The sequence below is a fragment of the Lepisosteus oculatus genome, chromosome 7, assembly GCF_040954835.1.
Source record: "Lepisosteus oculatus isolate fLepOcu1 chromosome 7, fLepOcu1.hap2, whole genome shotgun sequence".
NCBI lineage: Eukaryota > Metazoa > Chordata > Actinopteri > Semionotiformes > Lepisosteidae > Lepisosteus > Lepisosteus oculatus.
The window spans coordinates 29,847,294-29,870,318 of NC_090702.1; the positions used below are offsets into that span (position 1 = coordinate 29,847,294).

Sequence of the window (23,025 nt, forward strand, 5' to 3'; positions counted from 1 at the left end):
GTCTCAACATCATTCTCAGACAACTCAGCCCCATTTTTATACTTTTCTTTCACTAACTTGTTACATATCCTCCCCATCTGTTCGAATCCTAGGATAGAGTGCTTGCCAGTGCCAGGCAATGTGCTCTGGAGAACCCAATCACATTGGCAGTCTGAGCTCTCACACAGTGCTATATGGGGGAATGAAAGGAATTGAGTTTATATTGCAGTGTTGGCCGATATTTACAGCTGCTACTTTATTTCACATGGGATTTTATGTAGCCCCTTCCAGTCTTATACTCCTGGTAGTTACTGTTATTGCAAATGATTACACCAGAGGGTGTCCCGATATGATTCTTTGCACATACTCAAGATGGCAGTTTTGTGTTCCTGAACTAACCCGAGGCTCCTTTTCCTATTCCTTCTATGTTTTATACACTTGCTTTATTTGCCCTTCTCTTTCTGGTTCTTCCTCGTCTTCCTTATATGGCGACAGTCTGAATCAGCACTGTGATAGCCACCTCCAAAATTAGGGTTTAAGCAGAAAACAAAATCTGCTTTTGAATGTTATTTTGAGCGGTATCCCATCACCGTCACCAGATGTAACAGATCTCACTTAATAGCAGGGAACCTGCTCATAAACAGTCCAAACACGTAGCAGTGGAAATTCCAACCCGGTTGTGACCTGTTTAGGCCTGTCCACTCAATAACCATCTTCTTTCTTAGCCGTGGGTTCGATCGAGTCTCCAATTCAAAGTAAGGTAAGTATTTGTATGTATATGTCTAGTTTTTGTCAAACCTATTTCCCTAATTTGTGAGGGTCTGGTTAGACAACCCATCCCTATTCTTGACTGTCTTTTTATAGGTCTTCCCACATGTGCAGCCAGTTTAATGAATTCCTTGTGAGAGTGTCACAATTTTCTTGTCTTGGGGTTGCCTCAACGACACCCTCTGGTACCTCAGCCCGTTTTTATACTCCCTCTTTGACTCTGTTAATAGGTATAATTTCAGGCAAATGAGTTCTGGCACAGCTCTGGCGAAAGAGTAAACCAGATCAAACATATTAATTAATTATAGCACAACTCACAAACAAAACACCGTTATATTATATATATATATTATTATAAACATTGAGGTATGTAGAAAATTGGAATGACCCTGAAAACAAAGAATGCTAACCATGTAATGTAAAAACCAATACAAAACCTAAACAAATGACAGACCTTGCTTCCATATAAAAAAAATACAACCCAGCATTATATCTCCCTTCCTTCAACCTGGAGGCCCAAAAGTAAAAGGGAATCTATCTCTGTTTTCTAAAATCACCAACTTGTAGAGAACGTCTTTAGCCTGATGATTCCACAGTTAAGGAAATCGGAGTTTCGTAAAATAAAAGGAAGGCAAGCTGTCTTTAGTAAGGTTCAAATTACTTTTAAAACACCTGGGCTCCAAGACTGATCAGCACAAGGGCATCTTGCCTGGCATGAGCTTAGAAGAAGATAAGGTGCTTCTCCCTTCCTTCATCTCTCTCTTTTCTGTGCTGTGTTTTTGGATGATGAACACTCTTAATGATTTACCAAAAAGTTAATTAACTTGAGTAAACCTGAAAATTCCCTTTGATCCTGTGTTTACCTTTAACTGAGTTTAAGTTGCACCAAGGGGTATTTAGCCAGGGCACTGAAGATAACATCCCCACTCTTACAAACAGTACCTTGGGAATTAATCACCAAGCGATTAGGACCTAGGTTTAAGGTCTCATCTAAAAATAGCATCTATAGTGCCCCCAGTCACCACACTGCGGTATTGGCTTGGAAAGCATATACTGATCCACCAACAGTGGCAACCTGACATTCTAACATCTAGAGGTTCAGAATTCCAGTACTGAACATGCCCAGTCTTACTAAGATTATAAGATTATATGTGATCATGCTGCCAGACCATAACACTCATAAATGAAGGTAGCATAATGAAACATTTTGGTAGTTTGCTCCTGGAAAGCTGATGTAATGAGCTGATCCTCAAGATTTCATGCAGAATTAGTGTTTTTTTTTAACACTTCTTACACCCAGGCAAAGGTGTGAGGAATAAGACAGGCCCTGAGCTTAAAGAACATTGGTACACACAGTTTGGTGGTTGAGGCATTTCCCACTCATTACACAGGGAATCTTCACATACAGATAGATCACAAAAACAGTGCTGGCACTATAGTGGGCAACCACATCAGCCACCAATTCTGCTTCTTTTAAAGTCTGGCTACTCGGCTTCAGTGTATTAAGATTGATCTGATTTACTCCATTGGTTTTGCTACTTGTGTTCACTATGTTCCCCAACATAGTATTTACTTGTAATACTGATGTTATCATACAGACAAATAAAACCTTAAGATACTCTCAGTAAATTATTCATAGAAAAGAAGCACGTTTTCTAAGAAAATTTAATTGTTTTATCTATGACCAGTCCAAAATATTTGTTACCATTAACACACTCTGCAGTTTTACAAATTATTATAGTGGGAGACTAAATTATTCCTAAAGTCAATGATAAGTGAATTTGTTTTCAAAACATTTAAAACCAAAGAGAACTCATCACAGCATTCAACAAAATCATTTAGAATGGACCATTCATCATTCTAAAGCTATAGTTTCCCTACTGTTACCTGTTGAAACATAAAAAAATCAAAAGCTGTGTTATGTCCCAGTGTGTGGTCTGTGTGTGTTTTTTTTATGTTCCACACTGCTGACCCTTGATTGTTCTCCCTCCCCCATTGGCCAACCATCACACCACTGTTTCAGTATGATGTCATCATCAATTAGCACTCAGCCAATCAGAGTGCATCTTATTCAGCATATAACATGGAGGTTTTCTGAAACAAGAGGCCTTTTGTTTGACTTCGGCCCCATTTGGTTTTGGTTATTGCTTCGCTTCGCTTCGCTTTTGGTTATTGCTTCGGCTTTGTTGTTTTGTTGGTTTTCTTTTAGTTTCTTTGTACTTTCACTTGTTTGTGTGTTTATCCTTGTTTTGCCTTTACCCTGCCCCTGATGTGTTACATGTTCAACCTTTGTGTTCTTTTGTACCCTGCTCCTGTTGATTTCTCTTGTTTTCCCTTATTTGTTTTCCTAGTTTACTTGTGTTTTTGTGTGAACTTTGGTGTATAAGGTTAGTTTAGGTTATTGGGTACACTTTACACACTTAGTTGATTCTGTATTAGTAACACTAGTTTACTACAAAATAACCAGTTTACTATTTAATCAGAAAATAAGAAAAAAACAACATTCTAAAACAAGACTTTGCTTGATTAAGATGTTTATAAACTGTACTGTATGTAACAAAGTGATGATTGCATCATCTACCCTTTCCCTATATGAAAACAGCAGGGAATCAGTAATGTTCTGTGTTTCCTTTATAATATGTTGCTTCAGTATTATCTCCAAACTTTTTGGTAGAAAGCAATGTGAGAACCACATTAACTCATGTGACCTGGCAGTTTTTGTGATGGGAATAATAACACATTTCCTCCACAGAGATTTAAAGAAATCTAAAAAAGCAGACAAAAAATATCATATTGATCCACACAAAAAGTAAGAACTCTGCCAGACACAGTATCTGGCATGCACTCTTCTTAACATTGACTCTCCTAAACTGCCTATGCACCTACTACATCTACCGTGTCATTCTTATTGACGTCCTCATATCCAGTAAAGTCAGTACTGTTATCTGCAGTTATATTCAAATTCAAAAAGGGTATAAAACACATTTAGGTCATTTACTAGATGTTGACTATACATGTCACTTAATACTTATTAAATATTAGTTATTCTCAGTCATTCTGAGAAATATTGGCCATGGATTTAATGCAAGGTATCAACCATGGTCATGATTATACTGTACAGTACTATTTTTGTACTGTACCGAACATTAGCTTTCCTTATTTCCTGATCTCCCTTTTCATAGCTTTCTGACACTTTTATGATACATTTTCTGTCATTTTTGTTTTGCAAAACTTTTCAAGACAAGTCTCCATGAAGCCTTTTGTACATAGGCTTATAGTCAGTGATGCTTACAGTACGAACAATATCATTTAAGATGCACTGACTAGGAATGTCGACTTTTTAGTTCTGCACTTACATTACATGTGTAGCTATACTAATGATTTCCATTGGGCGTGCTTACATTAGGGGTACACACCTTTGTGATTACTACCTATTATACCTGTCTTTTTTAGACATTTACAAAATCTTTGTGAATGAGCCTAGGGAGTTTTGTAGATCACACAATTTGTATTTTATTTTTGTAAATAGATAATAGTTTTAATGAGCACTGTGCATTTTCTTTCAGTTCTCATGAAGGATCGCTGCAAGCTGTTCTGCAGAGTTGCTGGAACAACTGCCTACTATCAACTGAAAGATCGCGTCATTGATGGAACCCAGTGTGGACCAGACACACATGACATCTGTGTACAAGGATTATGCAGGGTATTGATAAGGCCTCCTAATGCTATGAGCAATAAAATACTTTGTACTAATATAATAGAATCTTTTGCATTTCTCTGAATATCCAGCTTGAGTTAAATAATATCCTTTTAAAAAATAAAACATTTGGTTTCTCAAGTATTGCATTTGAAGAGATGAAAACACTCTTCTATACAAAAGTATTTTGGAGAAGTATTTATCTAATACCTTTGCTCATTCATGCATCAATTTCTTCTCTCACTTATAGCAAGCTGGATGTGACCATGTGTTGAACTCCAAAGCAAGGAGAGACAAATGTGGAGTGTGCGGTGGTGATAACTCATCATGCAAAACTTTAGCTGGGACCTTCAATAGTGCTCAATATGGTAAGCCTGATTATGACAAACTATAATAGATTTTTTTACATTTACCCTAAAACTGAAGATAAGTTAATAATATTAAATTACGAGAACACACGTATATTTTTCTTATATTACAATTTTTAAATATCTATAGATGCACATGAACAGTAAGCTAACATACATTGAACATACAGTACACCTATATTTTGTTCTGGAGGTTTTAAGATAAAATCATATATTCATGGTAATTGTATATGAAAAACTGAGCCTCACTTTAATGAAAATACAGATGCAGCCATTCAAAGTGCGCGGTACAGACACGTACCGGAGGTAATTGGCTACGGTGTCGCGCATTGTGACGCACGATGACGCGCGGTACGCGGTACGTGATTGGTTGACCGACAGGGGCACTCGTGGTCCGTTGGTCTGTCGTAGAAAGATTTACAGTAAAGGTCTTTACTGTGCCCGTTGTAGTAATGAATATTTATATGGAATTTTACCACTGAAGGGAAATCTTAGTAGCTGAGCATAAAAGAATAGGAGCATATGTCCGTTGCAGTTTTTTTTAAACTGAATCAGCGCTGAACTTGTTTGAATTGACTGAGTTCTGCACCACACAATGATCCCCCCATTGTTATAGAGAAACATGATAAGATTTTCCCCGGTTCAGAAAAAAAGATCTAAAATACTGTATACTTGTTTGTCACTCTTCTCATCCCCTCTTTGCTAAATGGCATTTGAATAGAGTCACATGAAGAGAGAGGTGAAACAGCCCTACACAGCCCTGTCGCAGTACACGAATATAATTATTTCTTATTAATTTCTTTAGATACACGATTCTTTTAATACAGTTTTTGCTGTGCTTTAGAGGACCCTTGTGATATTTCGAGCTCTGGTTGAATGATAAGTGTCACAGTTTAAATAATTTCCGTAGTTAGAAATTTAACAGAACGCTCTGTTAAAAGCAAGGGAGTTTTTATGTCCGTTGCAGTTTTTTTGCAACATGAATATAATTATATCGTTATTAATTTCTTTAGATACGCGATTCCATATTATATTCCCTTTTAATCAAATTCTAAAAGTATGCTTGTTGACTCCGGTATCACGTTAGTTAAAGACTTCGATGCTTAAAATGTTTAGGTAGAAATGGAATACTGGTGTGTATTTTTTCTTTAAAGTACCGAGACCAGCCATATACTGTATGTTTAAGTTCCAAAATTAATATCGTTTATGGCCTTCACACGCATTACAGTATGCTCCTATTCTTTTTATGCTCAGGTACTAAGATTTTCCTTCAGTGGTAAAATTCCATATAAATATTCAATACTTAAACGGGCACAGTTAAGACATTAAATATACATATACATACTGTATACAGTACAGTTTGCATATGTTAATATGTTTATGTTCCTAAATCAATCTCTTTTATGAGCATGTGAAAGGCATGGTGAATCACTTTACTTTGCATGATTGGAAACAAATGCGTGATTGCGAAATGCTGTGGTGTTACTTTTACAAAGACGGTCAATGAAAAAAATAATGTGGACCAGGGCAATACTTTGAGTTTACAGCTTGTCCAAGGTCATTCATTATTAATACTATTAGTAATATCTTCGTTAAAAATTTTGATGGCAACAGCTCAAACATGAGAGGTTGAGCTTTATTAGCTCCACCTTGCGCAATTCCAGATATTATTATTTTGCTTGCGGTATTATAGGAGAATTTACGGTAACTAGCGGTATTTACCGGTAACTCGCGGTAGACTGCATAAAGCGCACCGGAAAATAATGTGGTATCGCCCGCGCATTTTGAATGGCTGCATCTGTAATGACATGTACTTAAAACCACTTGTATGCACTGTGATCTGTGTCCCTTTAGTACATACATGTTGGGAAAGTCAGGGGTTGTGCTCTATTTGTCCCGGGCCTATGTGTTTCTTGAGTAAAGCCCAGAACCATCCCAGCCCCACATACCAATTGAAACATTAGCTTTACTCTTAAATGTCATGAACACATGCCTGTAGCAAAACAACAGCTCAATGTTTTAGAGTAGTTCTGCACACATATTAATTTATGGCTTCTCTTCTCCAAAGTACACTTTACATTTGTAGGTGTTAGCTGTTACAACTATCATGTGCTGTAAAAAAGCTGTTGGAATTAATGGAATACAAACTAATGTAGTTTTTACTAGGCAAACACACTAGTGAGGGACCGTGTTAGCCTTCACTGCTTTGGTCTCTTTCCTTCTCACTTTTGATCAAATCAAAGTATTTTAGCAGATTTTGTTTTTGTGGAGCAAACCACATTTTTGGAAGAGTAACCAGATAAGGCAAGCAGTTACATTTTACTAACAGTGCAAATAAATTGTCAGGTCCTTTGTAAATGATTAGGTGTGCCCCTGAGGCTTAAATGTAAATTGCTTCACTAATCCAGTTATTTTGCAGCAACTGCAAAGTATCTCTTTTTCCCATTTGAGGTAGCCTCTAAAATCCCTGAATGCCAAGCTTGATTGAAACAAGATCTTAAGAGTCTTTTAGGAAGTAACTCTCAAAGACTATTGTGTTATTATTTGTGGTTGTGGTAAATGATGTGTGTGGTCATTGAAAAGAATTGTGTGGTCATTGACAAGAACTGGAGTTTGAAATCCTTCTGGAGCCTAAGTGTATAATGTGGGTGATTATTGCTGTGGCTTTATAGTTCACTTATTACATGTACTTATGTACTTATACTGTTAGTTGAAAGCATTTGACATTGTATTTATAAAGTCCTTTACTAGGCTTTCAAATTTGGTTAATTACCTATGTTATCAATTGTTACTTGAGTAGTAGGGAAAAGAGGGACTTTTCATGATATTTAGTTTACATTTAGGAGTATTAGAAAGGAATGTGGGAGCACAAGAAAACTTAAGCTGTACCTGTTTGTTCTGAAAGGTTATAACACTGTGAAGAATATTGACAAAGTAAAGTTTTTCTTCGAGGTGTGTGTTTTTTTTTCCACAAAACAATCTAGCATTTTCCTCTGGCATAACAAAAGTCTGGAAGTCTGGAATTCTGAACAGCTGTTGCAATTTGTTAAGATACTTGCTTAATGCGAGGTTCTTTTCTCATTGTTTTTTCTGCTTCCAGTGTCACCCTGCTATTAGTGGAGTTACTAAATAAAGTGTTAGCTAAGTTAAACATAAAAACCTGTTGTGAAATTTAATCTAGTCATGTTTGCTGCAATTAAAATTCTTGTCCGTCTTGTTAAAACAGCTTAGGTTGTAATGCATCTATTTTCAGATGTATGAGTAAAAGCTAAAACAATTATATGTAATGACTTCAAAGGCTGACTCTACGGCAGCATTTTAAAAATCTTTGCTGACTTGCAAATGGAGCCACCCACCTGATGTAAAAATGAGATCTTAGAAAAAAATTGATTTTACATTTTTTATTCGATTCACGGTGTGCATGAGACATAACCTTTACAGATGCTGCCCCCGAGTGGTGGAATTCGTTTAATATCTTTACTCTTGAGCAGTCCATTAAGGATATTTTTTATTTACATTTTTAATATAATTTAAAGATCTTAGATTTGTTTAGTCTAATGCTTGTCTTTGTGATTACAGTTATTACCAGTTTACTTCTCGTCCTATGTTTTAATTCTTATATTGTTCTATCTTGGAACATGCATCAACGTAAAGTAATCAGTTACTTGACAGTTTAATTCTGAATACTCCTTAGGTTGTTAAGCAAGTAATGCATATTATCTGTACAATACCTGTAAAACTGCATTTAAGACATCTTTAATCATAACAAATACATATTATTACATTTTTTTTAATGTACTTTTATTCAATGTCCATTTTAGGTTATAATGTGGTTGTACATATTCCAGCGGGAGCAACTAATATCGATATAAGACAGCACAGCTACTCTGGTAAGCCAGAGGATGACAACTACCTCGGTAAGTGTTGCTTACAAAATAAGAGACATTACCTTTTTTGCAATCTATTTCACCTGGCATATTGACATTTATTGGTATTTTAATGTAACCTTGATACAATTTCACAATATAAATATCTCTAGTGATTATTGTTACTAAAAGAAGAAAAGAAAATTATATTAACATTAACATTATATTTACAAACCTTGACACGCAGGCTTGACCCTGTGCTCTGACCCTAAGCTTCACTCTCCCAGTCTATGTTCCTGTGTGTCTCATTGAGAGCAAGCTGGGGTATGCAAAAAGACAAATTCCTAATGCAAGAAATTGTATATGGCTAATAAAGTGATATTATCTTATCTGTTCATATTTATATAAAACAGTTTTCAATAAAAATATGATCACAGAGCACACTTGCTTGTGATTATTCTTTTAGAATTAGTTCATGAATGACCCATCTAGGTGGTTTGGAATGTCTTCCAACATTACATATTCTTTCATCTAAAACTTCCTTTCATTGTTTTAATATGGTAGCAGTCATGTCTGTTTTTATTTATCTAAGGTATTACATTACATTTAGTAATACGTTAACCAGGTTTTCTCTGGTACAGTAAACTATCCAGAAATTAGGATTTTGTCAGTATGACTTCATTAATATAAACTGTAATGCATATAGCATTTCGGGGAAACAAAGCATATACAATTATATAGCTCCTGAAACCATATTATTATATGTATGTATGGTTTCATCTCTTAAAATAACAAGTAAACAGCGTTTACCAAGAATAAAATGGTACATTACAGAATACTTTGAATTAATTAAAACAATCAACCCACTTACTCAATCACAAAATATAATGTTATACTTCTAAATAATTTTCTAATTGATATATTATTTCACATTTCATATCTACCAAATAGAATCATCTACCTGATATCAGTTTTGGGTCTTGTAATGAGTGAATGAGTGGGTAGAAATTGATTTCTTCTGAGCTCAAACCCCTTTATAACTTTAAAGAATACATTTAGAACAATATCTTCTTATTTATTATAGTAACAACCAAATTATTATTTTTTGTCCGTTATGGTTTTAAATTGCACAATGCCATATGAAGACAGATACAATTTTTGTTGCGTTGTTTTGTTATTTAAATGTGTGATTTTCACAGTCCACATAGTTCAGTGCTAGATGAAGGAGACTGAATGAGACCAAGATCTGTGTGGTTATGAGAAAACAAATAGGTTAGATAAGCAAACCAAGTGTCACTTGCTAAGAAAGATGAATGAGTCTAAAATAGGTGATAATTAGAGACATGTGTTCCTGACAGAGATGAAAGGGGACAAGGGCCAAATAAGATGTGTGATGATAAACACCCTGGTGTGGAAATTTGTAAGCAGTGGCAATTGAACACATAATGTTCGCTTTTTGCTCTAAAGGTCTTGCTTTGCACTATAAATAAGCTTAGGACATTTTATTTTTTAAACACATTTAAAATAAACTTTGCCACTGCATGAATTATGCTTTCATAATAAAATACCATTTGGGGTTTGGGTCTTAAAAGTACATTTTTAAACAATTCACAGTTAAAGATGGTAATGACTTTCTAGTATTGAACATTTTGTATTAAAAGCACTGTTTTTAACTGTAGCTTTATAAGGTAGTATCTGAAAAAGCATGTTGTAGAAACTGTTTTCCTATTCCAAATCTTTTGTTTAATTTACATTTAAATTTAACCAATCTTTTAACAGTATAGTATTTTGAAGGAACAGTTAGTGTTCATGTCTGACTGACCTAATACATCAGCAGAAAATGACACAATGACAGTGGTATTTCAAAGTCCATGCCATTTTCTCCCATAATGGTTTGTTTTTCAACATTCCCAACCCTTAGTGTAGTGAAGGCCCATCAGAGGCATTATATTCCCTACTACACCAATAGGTAAGAATCCTAAAAAAACAAATTAAATAATTGTGTATAAATGACAATGATAAAAACTCCATATTATAAAACCAAGATACCGAAATATTTGTATGTACTTACACTTTTTTTGTTTGTGTCTTTTTTAACAGCATTATCTGATAGCCAGTCCAATTTCATTTTAAACGGTAACTTTGTGGTGGCCATGTTTAAAAGGGAAATCACTTTTCAGGGAACTGTTGTTGAGTACAGTGGATCGGACACCAACGTGGAGCGTATTAACTGCACTGACAAAATTGAAGGAGAACTTGTTCTACAGGCAAGAACTCTTTTCCACTTCTTGCCAAGTAAACCTTGAACATTAACCATTAGTTTCCACTCCCTGCACTAAGGTGCATTTTACTTTCTTTCAGATGTTTTATGTTAAATAAGTTTGTTTCCTTGTGTTCTGCTCATGTTTATAGAACACATCTAAAGAAGAAGCTACTTTTTCTGTGGAAGACTGTTTACATTCCCCAAAAGCAATTTCAACTATTAGGATGCCTATCTGTCTTGCTTGTCTTGACTGATCATCCAGAATAGTTAAACCAAAGACAAAGGGTAGCAGATGTTGTCACAGAGATAGAGCAGATAGTATAATGAGGAAGTGCTTTTTTATTAGCATTTCTCATTAAAAATACAATCTACAACTTGATTAATGTATGACTGTTTCTTTTCTTTGACATTTTCTGTGTGGGAAAATTATTTTTATTTATTTTTTCCTTCAACATTTTTTTCTTAGCTTTTCTAATCCCTTTGTTGTTATGGTTGTATGGGGAGCATTATTTCACTTCTGACATGGACGGAGTCTAAGTAAATAATTGAATTTATGATTACTGACAAGAACAATAACATTTTTATATGGACCATTTATGCATAATGCTTCCACAGATGTTATGATATAGACAGTAGGCTAGGTTTATAAAAGTAAATTAAAATAAAAAATAGGAAAAAGTTTTAAGTGCATAATGAACTTCTTTCTTTATAATTAGGTCTTGTGTGTTGGAAATTTATACAACCCTGATGTCCGTTACTCCTTTAACATTCCCATTGAGGACCGCAAAGAACAGTTTGTCTGGGATCCCTATGGATCATGGCAAGAATGCAACAGAATTTGTCAAGGTAAACAAATTTAGAGAGTATTTATACTGTTTGGGGTATTTATACCATTGAAAGATATAATAATAATAATAATAATAATAATAATAATAGTTGCTTACACTTATATAGTGCTTTTCTGGACACTCCACTCAAAGCGCTTTACTGGTCTTGGGGACTCCCCTCCACCACCACCAATGTGCAGCATCCACCTGGATGATGTTATTAGTGGGGAGGAGAACAGAGTAATGAAGCCAATTCATAGATGGGAATTATTAGGAGGCCATGATTGGTAAGGGCCAATGGAAAATTTTGGCCAGGACCACAGAGTAACACCCCTACACCCCTCGTTTTCGAGAAGCGCCCTGGGATTTTTAATGACCACAGAGAGTCAGGACCTCGGTTTTACAGCTCATCCGAAGGATGGTGCCTTTCTATTTTTATAGTATAGTGTCCCGGTAACTATACTGGGGCATTAGGACCCACACAGACCACGGGGTGAGCACCCCTTGCTGGCCCCATTAACAGCTCTTCCAGCAGCAACCTTAGTTTTGCTCAGGAGGTCTCCCATCTAGGTACTGACAAGGCTCACACCTGCTTTGCTTCAGTGAGTTGCAGGGTGATATGACTGCTGGCATACATCCTACAGTATGAACAAAACTCCACATTAATAGTTTTTAAAAGTTTGCATTGGTGACTTGTTGAGTTAATTTTAGTATGTTCAAGTGTAAAATACTTTTTATGTATTTTGAAAGATGACATATTCCACATTCTTTGCCTGTAAATATGAATTTGACATTATAACAGTCAGTATTACAGTAGTCATTAAGGATGTTTCTCAGTGTAAAAATAATTCAACACATGATGATGATTTTCGTATAATGAAAGCTTCTGTCTAATCCAATGTGTTAAACACTAAACAGTATCCTGACTATTGGCTATGAATGTGAACAAAATATTATATTGAGGTCCTTGTGTACCATTAAATATTTCCTGTACAGCACATTACAGCAATACTAATATAAAACCATTTTTAGTCTAACCTGTAGCATGTGGTGTTCTTGCATTCAGTACATATGAGCATGGGATAGTAATGAGAAGCACTTGCTACTTAATGCGGTGAGAACGTTTCTTCATCGTAATTCTATACTTACTGGTTTCCTAACCAGTAGCATATTACACATACAGTACTGTACATGTACAGTACGTTATTAACCAGCAGATGTGTGATTGATTTAACTATTATTACCCTTTAAGAAATTACAATGAAGAAGCGTTCTCACCGCATTTATTAGAAAGTGGTTCTCATCACTGTCCCATGCTCATATGTACTGAATGCAAGATATTATAAATATAAAAATAAGAGCATTAAAATGCCAGTGGATGGTTTACTTTTTTATGTATCAAACATTGGTGCATTCTTCTGCTCCGATTCTGAAGGTATCTCTTGAAAAGCTAGTAGTGGTCTTCATTTCACTTACAATGCAAACTCAGTATCCTTTGTATTGTTCAAACATGAGAGGGAGCTTCCCTTCTGATCCAGGAACGCCACATGCTGCAACAGTAAGTTTACTGGAGTGCAACTAAGTCACAAGGTTCAGTCTTTGCTGAGGTTACAACACCAAGGCAGTTAGAAATCCAAGGTTTTTGGTTGAATTTTGCTAGCTCACAAATCATAGTTACGATTTGGGTGAAAATAGTGGTTTTGTTTAATATGTTCTCTGAAGTAGAAATAGGTTCCCCCAAAATATGCAGATCGAGTTCTGTCTAGTTTAAGATGTTTTAGAAACCAGAAAAGGGCAGACAGTTGTATTAAGTATAAAACAATGTAAAGGTAAACTGTGGTAGTCCTACATGTTAATTTTCAGACTCAGTTTTGCATTTTCTATTTCAAGGTGAGCGAAAGCGCAAAGCTGCATGTGTGCGGAAGAGCGATCACCTGGTGGTATCCGATCAGCGTTGTGAACATTTGCCTCTCCCAAATATTGCTTCTGAGCCCTGTAACACTGACTGTGAATTAAGGTAAATCAAAGGGTTCCTGACTCAGCTTGTAACTAAACAATGAAAAAATATATCAATGAAAATAATTTTTGATTTACAAATGCACACTTTTGTTTTTAATATGATTTATATGTCCTTGTTACCAACTAACATGGGTGCAGAATGAAGGAAGAACTACTGTAATTGACAGACACATTTCTACATCAGTTTTACAAATGGCATTTCTTAATTGAAAAAGAATGTGAAAGCAAATGTGTTATAAAAAATAGTGGACTGTACTTATGTCTTTGGTTTGAACTGGGTTACAATTCACTCCTCAAGTGTTTTTCAAATTTCACTTCCCAACTTGAAGAACGTTTTCCCACGATGCTTCAGTTTGTTGCTTTTACTTTCTGCATGCATTTATATAATTTGACTGTTATCCTTCCGTTTGCTTTAAGCATTGTCTAATGATTCTCATTTATATTCATTGACAATATTCCAAGTTTTGTATTTAATTAGGAGGTTCTGAGTTCCTTTAGCTTTTAGAGGTAGTCATATTTTTCACAACCAATGAAAATCACCTTTATACATTCTTTAGATGACTGATAAAATAATCTGTGATACAAGTATGATGTAAAGGATCTTAAATATCCTTGTAAGAGTATGACAGATTTTACCACAGCTTTTTTGAGTTTGCAGACATACTCAAAGGAAGGTTTACTGGGCATACAGTGCCCAGAAAAAGTTGAACCATTCTATATTCTCATGCAGCAGTTAAATCTTCATGAAAGCAATGATTGTGACAAGACTTTTCCTGTAATTGTTTATCAGTCTCTTGCATCAGAGTTTATGAATTTTGGCCTATTCTCTTTTTCACAACTGCTTCAGGCTGATAATATTTGAGGGCTATTTCCTTGCTGTCTTCCCTTTAAAATCATTCACAGTCTTTTCCTGATAGCTGAGACTATAATATGACATATGAAATTTGCCATAATTAGACTGGATTACAAAATCCTCAGATATTACTTTGTGCTTCTTTGTGACTTCCTGGTGTTTTACGGGTTGCTCTTGGTAAGGTCTCTGGGGCGGTGCGGTGGCTCTGTGGTTAAGGATGTTTGCCCGTTTGTATCCCGTGGCTCGCAGAGGAATCCTACTCCATTTGGCCCCTGAGCAAGGCCCTTAATCCCAATTGCTCCAGGGGTGCCATATAAATGGCTGACCCTGTGCTCTGACCCCAAGCTTCTCTCCCTGTCTCTATGTCTCATGGAGAGCAAGTTTTATCTGAAAAGACAAATTCCTAATACAAGAAATTGTGTGATCTTAGAAGGATTGCTAGTCTTGGGTAGAGACATCATGGTTTTGTATATTTTTATTTGAGGACTTGATAAAAGTCTTTTCAGAAATGGTTTTGTAACTCTTTCCAGCCTGATGAGCATACACCACTCTTTTCTGCAGTTCTCTGAAATCTTTGCTTGACATGTTTCCACTAACCCTGTAAGGTGAAGATCATAATAACATATTTTCTGGCCAGAAGGTATAACTTGGTCTTTGTTTAGGTGTTATCCAATTATTTAACCACCTGATTCAAATTGTCCCCTTACATGTTATTGGTGGTTAATTATGTTTAAGGTGGTTAAATATTTAATAAGTAAAACTGGATATCAATTATTTGTTCACACATTTTAATTATTTTTTCTTCTACTTCATATGTCATTGTGTTTAATAAACACTGATTTGGGAAATGCTTTGATTATTTAAGAAAAGGCTAGCTTAATTTTAAACAAAAATATTTTTGTAAGACATTGTGATTCCAAAAATTGTATTGGATGTTCACATTTTCTATACACTGTAGATTGCATGTCTCTCATTTATTTCAGAGAAAGAATATTCTCATCTACTGTAACCAAATAAAATCTCCCCTGCAAGTTCTACTTGTAAATATTTTCTATTTTACATTGTTTCAGGTTATTATGGATATTATTCCCATTATTGCTTCTTTCAGTGTTTTCAGCAAATAAAATACAAACAGACACCTTTGCCTTTTCAAGACTATTTTGCAAACATCTGAATTTGGTGAACTAGAAACAGATTGCTCTGCTCAGTTTTATCTGCTGGCTAAGTTGTGATATGAGTAAATGTTTCCTTAGCTTTGAAAAAAGGAAACACTCACTCAAAAGAAACAAACAGAAAATCAACATTACAGTCTCCCATTGTATTGCATGACCGAAAACACTATTGGCTGTTTCAAATGGTCTTTTATCCTGATTTATTCTTCTATTTTCCTTTGTTTTATTTTATCCATATGTTCTGACTTATTTGACACTCATCAACTTTTAATTTGTCCTGAATTGTCATGTGTATGTATTCTGTTTTTCAGTCAAATCATTCCCAAGTTCTTTCAAGGACCCATCTGTAGGTCATTGATCTTTTGTAATACAGTAAAGAATGATGATTGTTTTTTTTAGATAATTTCCTCAACATCTTGCTAGAAGTTGTAAAATAAACATATTTTTCCCTTAATATTTATTTAAAAAGCCATTCTGACATTTGGCATTTCTTTTTTGTTATTTTGGTATGCCATTGTTTTGTATTAACTGCATTCACAGCAACTGCTGCATGCCTTTATTAACAATACCTTTGCCTGTCATTTCATGATTTCACTACACTGTATGGTACATGAAATACAGTAGTTATCATCACAATATGACATAAACTGTTTATTCATTACAATGAAAACTCTTTTTTTGCATTGTGGTACTTTTTCTTTCTTTATAGAGAAATACAATTCTAAAGTGATTTTTAAAAAATATATAATTATTTGGGTTTACCTGCTAACTCTAATGGAGTTTTATACAAAAATAACCTTTTTGCTTTAAGGGTGGAGATAGGAACAAATTATGTCAATGATGAGCAAAGCCAAACATTTGGTTATGTTAGTTTGTTTGGTAAATGTAATCGTTTTGCTACTACAATATTTAATATTGACTGCTCATATACTTCATACTTCAATCTTACATTGAACTTAACAGAAAGCTAAAGTAGGTGATGAATGGGCATGCATTTTAATTTTACTTGGGATCCAAGCATGTGAGGTGAATATGCTGTACCCTTGAACGTGGCACAAGTACCAGTAGAAAGTTTAAGGCATATACAATATGCATGCTTAACCTAGTAGTTGAGCTAACTTCAGCAAAGTACAGGATGTGATTCATTTGAGGTGAGGGAAAAAATGTAAATCGTTATATTTTTAAAATTTGTTCTTCGAGACTGTGGCACGCATAACCTCTCCCTGGTTTGGATTTAACTGTATAATATCTTAGGGTTTTTTCCAGTTCCGAGCCTAACAGTGCCCTCCAGCAGAAATGAATTCCGCTATGTAAAAAGGGCAGCTTCTTGCTGTTAAAGCATAAAACGCTACTGGAAGTTCTTGGAGTTTGCTTAACCATAGCAGGGTCATCCCACAATGAGAACTTTTATACTCCACGACTAAATTATTAGGGCCACAGCCTCCAACAGTTGTGAACTATGCTATGCCCAAAGGCCAAACTTCCACTGTGACAGAATTCAACACTCAGGAGTCCTGGGAGGTTTTGTCACCAGAACAGTCTCATCATAAAAAGGAACTTCAGCGAATAGCAACTACCGTATACCCTAGCTATATTGTTGCTGATATTTGCTTGTTCTGGAGACAATGAGAAGTCTTCGTCTGTCATTTACAGATTGTCCTGGGTATGTTTTTTATTTCTAGATGGCATGTGGCTGGAAAGAGTGAATGTTCAGCTAAATGTGGTCCAGGCTATAGAACTCTGGACGTCTACTGCATGAAGTACAGCAGATTAAAGACACAGAGCGACCGAGTTGAAAGCAGGTTCTGCAGTGACCAGCCAAAGCCCCAAGTCAGAGAGACCTGCCATGGAGACTGCCTTTTAAAAAGCTGGCACTATTCCTCCTGGTCAGAGGTGAGAGTGCAGCTGTTGTTCATGGATATGATAAGTTAAATGATAATAAATTGAATAGTGGACAACAGGATCTAAGTTGTTTTCTGATGTTGTTATGCTTTAGAGATGTTGTGAGGTTAAAGGATGAGTGTCTTCAAGAACCTAGAAAATCTCAACATCCTGAAACTGCATCCAGCTTGAGCTGTCATAGAGATCCAATGCAATCTGTGCATTAAGTCATTTCTATGATAAAACAATGTTTTAAGTATTTTAAATGAAAAAATATTGGTATCATTGTGCAATACAAATTAGTATTTCATAGCTTTGTCAATGACCTCACAATATCCCATGGTTTGGAATTGCATGCCTTCTTATTATTCATAAAAGTATCACTACCACTTGGGTGTGTTTGTCCTCTGGGATGTACTAAAATGAGCTGTATCCCTCTGCTTATTGGCTTTACTGTCAGTTTTCTTTTCATTAAAAACACATCTGTGCAAATTGCATCAGTGTTTTTAAATTAGAACAGTACAAAACTGTAATACAAATAACACATTCAATGGCATATGTTATCAATAAATATCATCACTTCTTGGACATGCTTTTTAGTCACATATATGAATGGATAAATAGTCATGGTTTTACCTTATATGCTAATTTGTTTGCCTACCAATGTGGATCATTAGCAGGAAAAAAAGAACAATGTTCTTTGTTATAATAAGATTGAATACCAATATAGAGTTAGCTAACTAGATCCAGCTACTTGGCTGTGGTGGTCTTTTGTTTGCTGAAAGAACATCTTTTTTACAGTAACTATGAACATTGTGCTTATTTCAACCTCATGAATGCAACTTCAGTACTTATGCCTTTTTTTTACAATAAGTAAGAACACTGTGTTGATTGTCAGTGCTCAAAGACATGTGGAAGGGGTACCAGATCCAGGGATTCATATTGCATGAACAACCTGGGTCGGCGTCTTGTTGACAGAGAGTGTCATGAAAACCAGAGAGTGGTGACAGAGATCTGTAATGATGTCTCCTGTCCAGAGTGGGCATCTAGTGAATGGAGTGAGGTAAGATGTTATTGGTTAAACTTGTTAAAGTCTGCTTTTCTGCAGCTTTAAATGCATACGCTTTAACAGCAAAAAGTAAAGTAAAAGTTTCTTAGGTACAAAATGTCAACAATTTTTAAATGTTTTAGTATAGCACTATTGCAACCCACACTTAAATTGTGTTATTTTAGTGATTTCAGAGTAATATAAAAAGCATTTTCTCTGGCTCATTCAGAAGTTAACAGAAAAAAGCAGATGATAAAGTCTCACAGTTGAAGAAAGTAGGGTTGAGAAACAAATAGGTGTTCCACAATTCTTTGAATATCTTAAAGCACTTTTGGGAATAAAATTGATTTATTAAATTGGATGTACCAATTCCCTGAAGTTTGAGTCATGTAGATTTTATTGTCTTAAAAGTTTAGATATTTTATTACACATCAAAAGCACTGGGCTGCAGAGCTTTATCAGCTATACAGTATACTGTATTTTGGTTTATGCTCAGTCTTCATTAACATACTTTTGTTCACACTATGAAGACATTCATTATGAAGAAGGGAGTGCATTCAGCTCCAGTGTCCCCATGCTCTTACAGTTTATATTTTTCTTTCTGTGCATGCGCTCAGTGCCTTGTAACATGTGGGAAGGGGACAAGACATCGGCAGGTCTGGTGTCAACTTAATGAAGAACGAATGAGTGATAATTTCTGTAACCCGAACACCAAGCCTCAAGCAGTAGGAGCCTGTGAGCTTCCTGAGTGTGCCTCCTGGCAGGTTGGCGTCTGGGGAATGGTGAGTCCATAAGCAATCATTGTCTGCATATTAGAGCACCTAGAGTAACATGGGTCATTTGAGATGGAAGGCCTGGCTGATAGCATCTAACAACACTTCAGACGCTAATACAGTATGTTGTATTTTAAGTCTTTGTGAGTTAAGTCCAGAGTTTAGCAATAAGTAGAAGCATACCTAAGGTGTATATTATCTTATCACCCTAAGAAACAGTTATACAAACAATGGAATTATGTTTTATTGAGATAGAGGACCATTTTTAATGAGTATGAATAGTACTTTTTATTAAAAGGTTATATATTTATTAAATATATTTATTTAATGAAATGTTACAAATACATTTGTTGATAAACTGTAGAACATATACTTTCAAAACTATTTAGATTAGTGAATTAAAAATACTCAAGGACTATACAGTATTTAATAAAATGACTCTAGGTTTGTGGTTTATGATAAGGTTAAAACACTTCATAAAATATTTCATAAAGCATCTTCACCTCACGTGCATGAATACCATGTGCAAAATGGTGCTAAACCATTGTTTTTGTATCCTGTTAAAAATAATTTTGAATTTACTTAACTCAGTTAACATTAATGATTAACATTCTTTTAAGCAATTAGCTGTGTGTGCATTAAAAAATGGAAGTTTTCTGTATTGTAGTGTGCTGTGACCTGTGGCCATGGCTATCAGATGCGGGCTGTAAGGTGTGTAGCAGGGACATATGGGGAAACTTTAGATGACCGAGAGTGCAATGCAGCTGCTAGACCAAGAGACAGTCAGGTAAATGTTATGTTTAATATTCAAATTTCTTTGTTTCTATATAGTTTAACATCAAATCTGTGTTAATTTGAAAGCAAGTCTGCTTAAATTTACTGCCACAGAACCAAACAAAATATAATTCAGCCTTATAAAATTAATATAATTGGTGTTATTGGAATTACATGTGAATGATATAGTGTGGTGAAAGATAAATGGTCATTAAATGTGCTGTGAAGATGAAAAGGAATCACACTTTAATACATAAATAAATTATAGAAGCAGATTCAGTCCCTACTTCAACTTAGTATCAGGTAACAGGCCAGAGCTTCTTCTGGTTTCTGTATCTTTAAGCAGACTAAGAGTACTTGACTATGTTCACCTTGGGATGCTACACTAATAGGATGCATCTAACATTGCTGATTACCATTTATACAGCTTGGCAGGCTGGGGCAATCAGTATAAAAGTGTAGCACTATAAAACAACAGCAGTGTCTGCGGTGGAGACTTTAACCCACAGTTAGTTAATCCAGAGCCCCAGCTACTACTCTGAAAATAAGTCATAGACAGAGGTATGGACAAATAGTCCAAACAAACTGAGGCTGGTTAAGTTAATCAAAGGCATTTGTCATGAGGCTTTTTTAAAAACAGGGTCATGATTGGCATTTGTTTAGTTTTCCAGTTTTTCTTCTGACTAGTTCATAGTAATTGCTGACTTACAATTTCAGCAGATTGAGTGTAAGGTACTGAGGCAGAGGTCTCTTGCTCTTATGTGAACAGGAATGTGAGATGCCTGCTTGCCCTGAGTCCCCTGCAGCATTCAGCACAGTCCACACTATTGTTCAGAGGGAATTCATGACACAGTGGAGATATGGCTCCTGGACTCCTGTAAGTATCAAATACAATTCAGAAATGACCAAAGTTGATTATAGTTCTTGACTGTCTTTAATACTTTTAGTGTACTTACTGTTTTTAAAAATAATCACAATGACAAGATTTTATGATCTCCTGAAAATACAATAAGGAGGGGCTTCAATCTGTATTTTATCTGCAAAAATGGAAAATCAGTCTGCCAAAGTAAATTGGAATAATACTGTACAACCAGAGTGTGTGTAGTGTCTTCATGATTGGCTAAATAATCAACTCCTTTGACTATAATATAATGGATTTAAGTATTTAAGCTACTCAAATTATACAATACCACAGACCTCATGCAGTTATTGCCTTAAATGAATATGTAATCAAACACTGAAATCTGAAATTTACTTCAGGTGAATTATACTGATCCAGTACTTATGGGCACTTGAAATGTCTTAGTTGAAAACAAATGATGTTTATATTCTCACAATTCGCATTCATTCCGTTAAGGTATATTATACCAACCTTTATTCAGGGAACAAAGAACCTTTTAGAACCTTTGACATGAGGACAATAATAATGGCTGAAGACCCCATAAACCATGTTACATCTCTTTGAGCTTTAGGTGTTTTAACAGCAATATAAGTACAAAAAGGTTATTAAAGACAATTGGATTAGAGAATTCAAAGTAAATGATTAAAGGACCTTTGTACATAGCCAATACTATGGGTTTTGGTCTTATACAGAAAATTATTTCAATTATTCTTCATAGTATATCAGAGAAGGTATTGTCTACAAAACCTTTTATTACTGATAAAGGGAAATTCCAGGAGAAGACCTTTGAAATGAACAGGGACTGAATAGTAGCTATAGTTTACCTGACCTTACTTTGTAGAATTATCAGTTTTGGAATTCCTGTTATTACTGCCACAGAACTGATGGGGCCCTTCTTATTTGTTAATAGACTGTGTAAATGGCTTTTCCAAAGTTAATATAAACATATTCTCCTTTTATCTAAAACAAACAGATACTGAGAATTTCTGCTATAGATCTTCATAACAATGCAGGAACCTTTTATGTTATGTGGACTATTCCATGTTTTAAAACACAATAAGAGGGAAATACGTTATATAAATAAACTGATTTTCTTATATTTTGTGGTTTTAATGCAGAAGTGGTTTGATTAAAAATGTTTGAAACTGGTATAATCTCTGAACCTAACATGTTGTACCTATTAAGTGTAAATCGGGTTGGTGTGAAACATATTTAGAAAAAATGTAAGCAAAGCAAACTAGGAGAAAAATAGAATGACTTAGATGACAACAGTGAATATGGATTTTAACGGTTCCCTATAAATGGGAGTGATGGCAACTAAGTAAAAATCATCTGACATAATGTATTTTTACTTTCCCTCCATCCATCTATTTTCTAAGCACTTAATCCAACTCAGGGTCATGGGTGAGCCAAAGTCTATCCCAGCAAACTAAGCAGGGTACACCCTGGACAGGATGCCAGTTCATTGCAAGGCACACAGAGACATAAACGTGCACACACACACACCAGTTATCCCAGAAGCTAATTCAGTTACCAGTATGTCTTTGGACAGAACACATGCAGGAAATTCCTGCGAGGGAGAACATACACATTCTATCCAGATAGTGCCCCAGAAATTGAACGAGGGCCCCAGCGCTGCGAAACTCCCTTACTTTCTTTGGTTACAACTGATACCACTCCAATGAATAGTAGCACAACAGGGCTGCTTTGAATAATTAATGTAATGTACAGTAGCATTTGTGACTTCACTCTGTAAACAGAATTCAATTGCTGTCTGTCCAGCCATGGAGACCCAGTAAGTTTGGAATGCCCTTCAGGTTCTAGAGGATTACATGT

General features: G+C 35.3%; 1 protein-coding gene across 1 annotated transcript in view; it reads left to right on the forward strand.

The window, feature by feature from the left end:
• Nucleotides 1-23,025, forward strand: part of LOC102692726 (A disintegrin and metalloproteinase with thrombospondin motifs 20) — a 165,268-nt gene that overhangs the window by 87,653 nt on the left and 54,590 nt on the right. Inside the window, exons 14-24 of the mRNA XM_006642906.3 lie at nucleotides 4,314-4,450; nucleotides 4,695-4,812; nucleotides 8,634-8,729; nucleotides 10,779-10,945; nucleotides 11,658-11,787; nucleotides 13,659-13,785; nucleotides 17,495-17,705; nucleotides 18,592-18,756; nucleotides 19,359-19,523; nucleotides 20,182-20,301; nucleotides 21,058-21,165. Coding sequence (XP_006642969.1) covers nucleotides 4,314-4,450; nucleotides 4,695-4,812; nucleotides 8,634-8,729; nucleotides 10,779-10,945; nucleotides 11,658-11,787; nucleotides 13,659-13,785; nucleotides 17,495-17,705; nucleotides 18,592-18,756; nucleotides 19,359-19,523; nucleotides 20,182-20,301; nucleotides 21,058-21,165 — 1,544 coding nt within the window. The remainder of the gene's footprint in view (nucleotides 1-4,313; nucleotides 4,451-4,694; nucleotides 4,813-8,633; nucleotides 8,730-10,778; nucleotides 10,946-11,657; nucleotides 11,788-13,658; nucleotides 13,786-17,494; nucleotides 17,706-18,591; nucleotides 18,757-19,358; nucleotides 19,524-20,181; nucleotides 20,302-21,057; nucleotides 21,166-23,025) is intronic.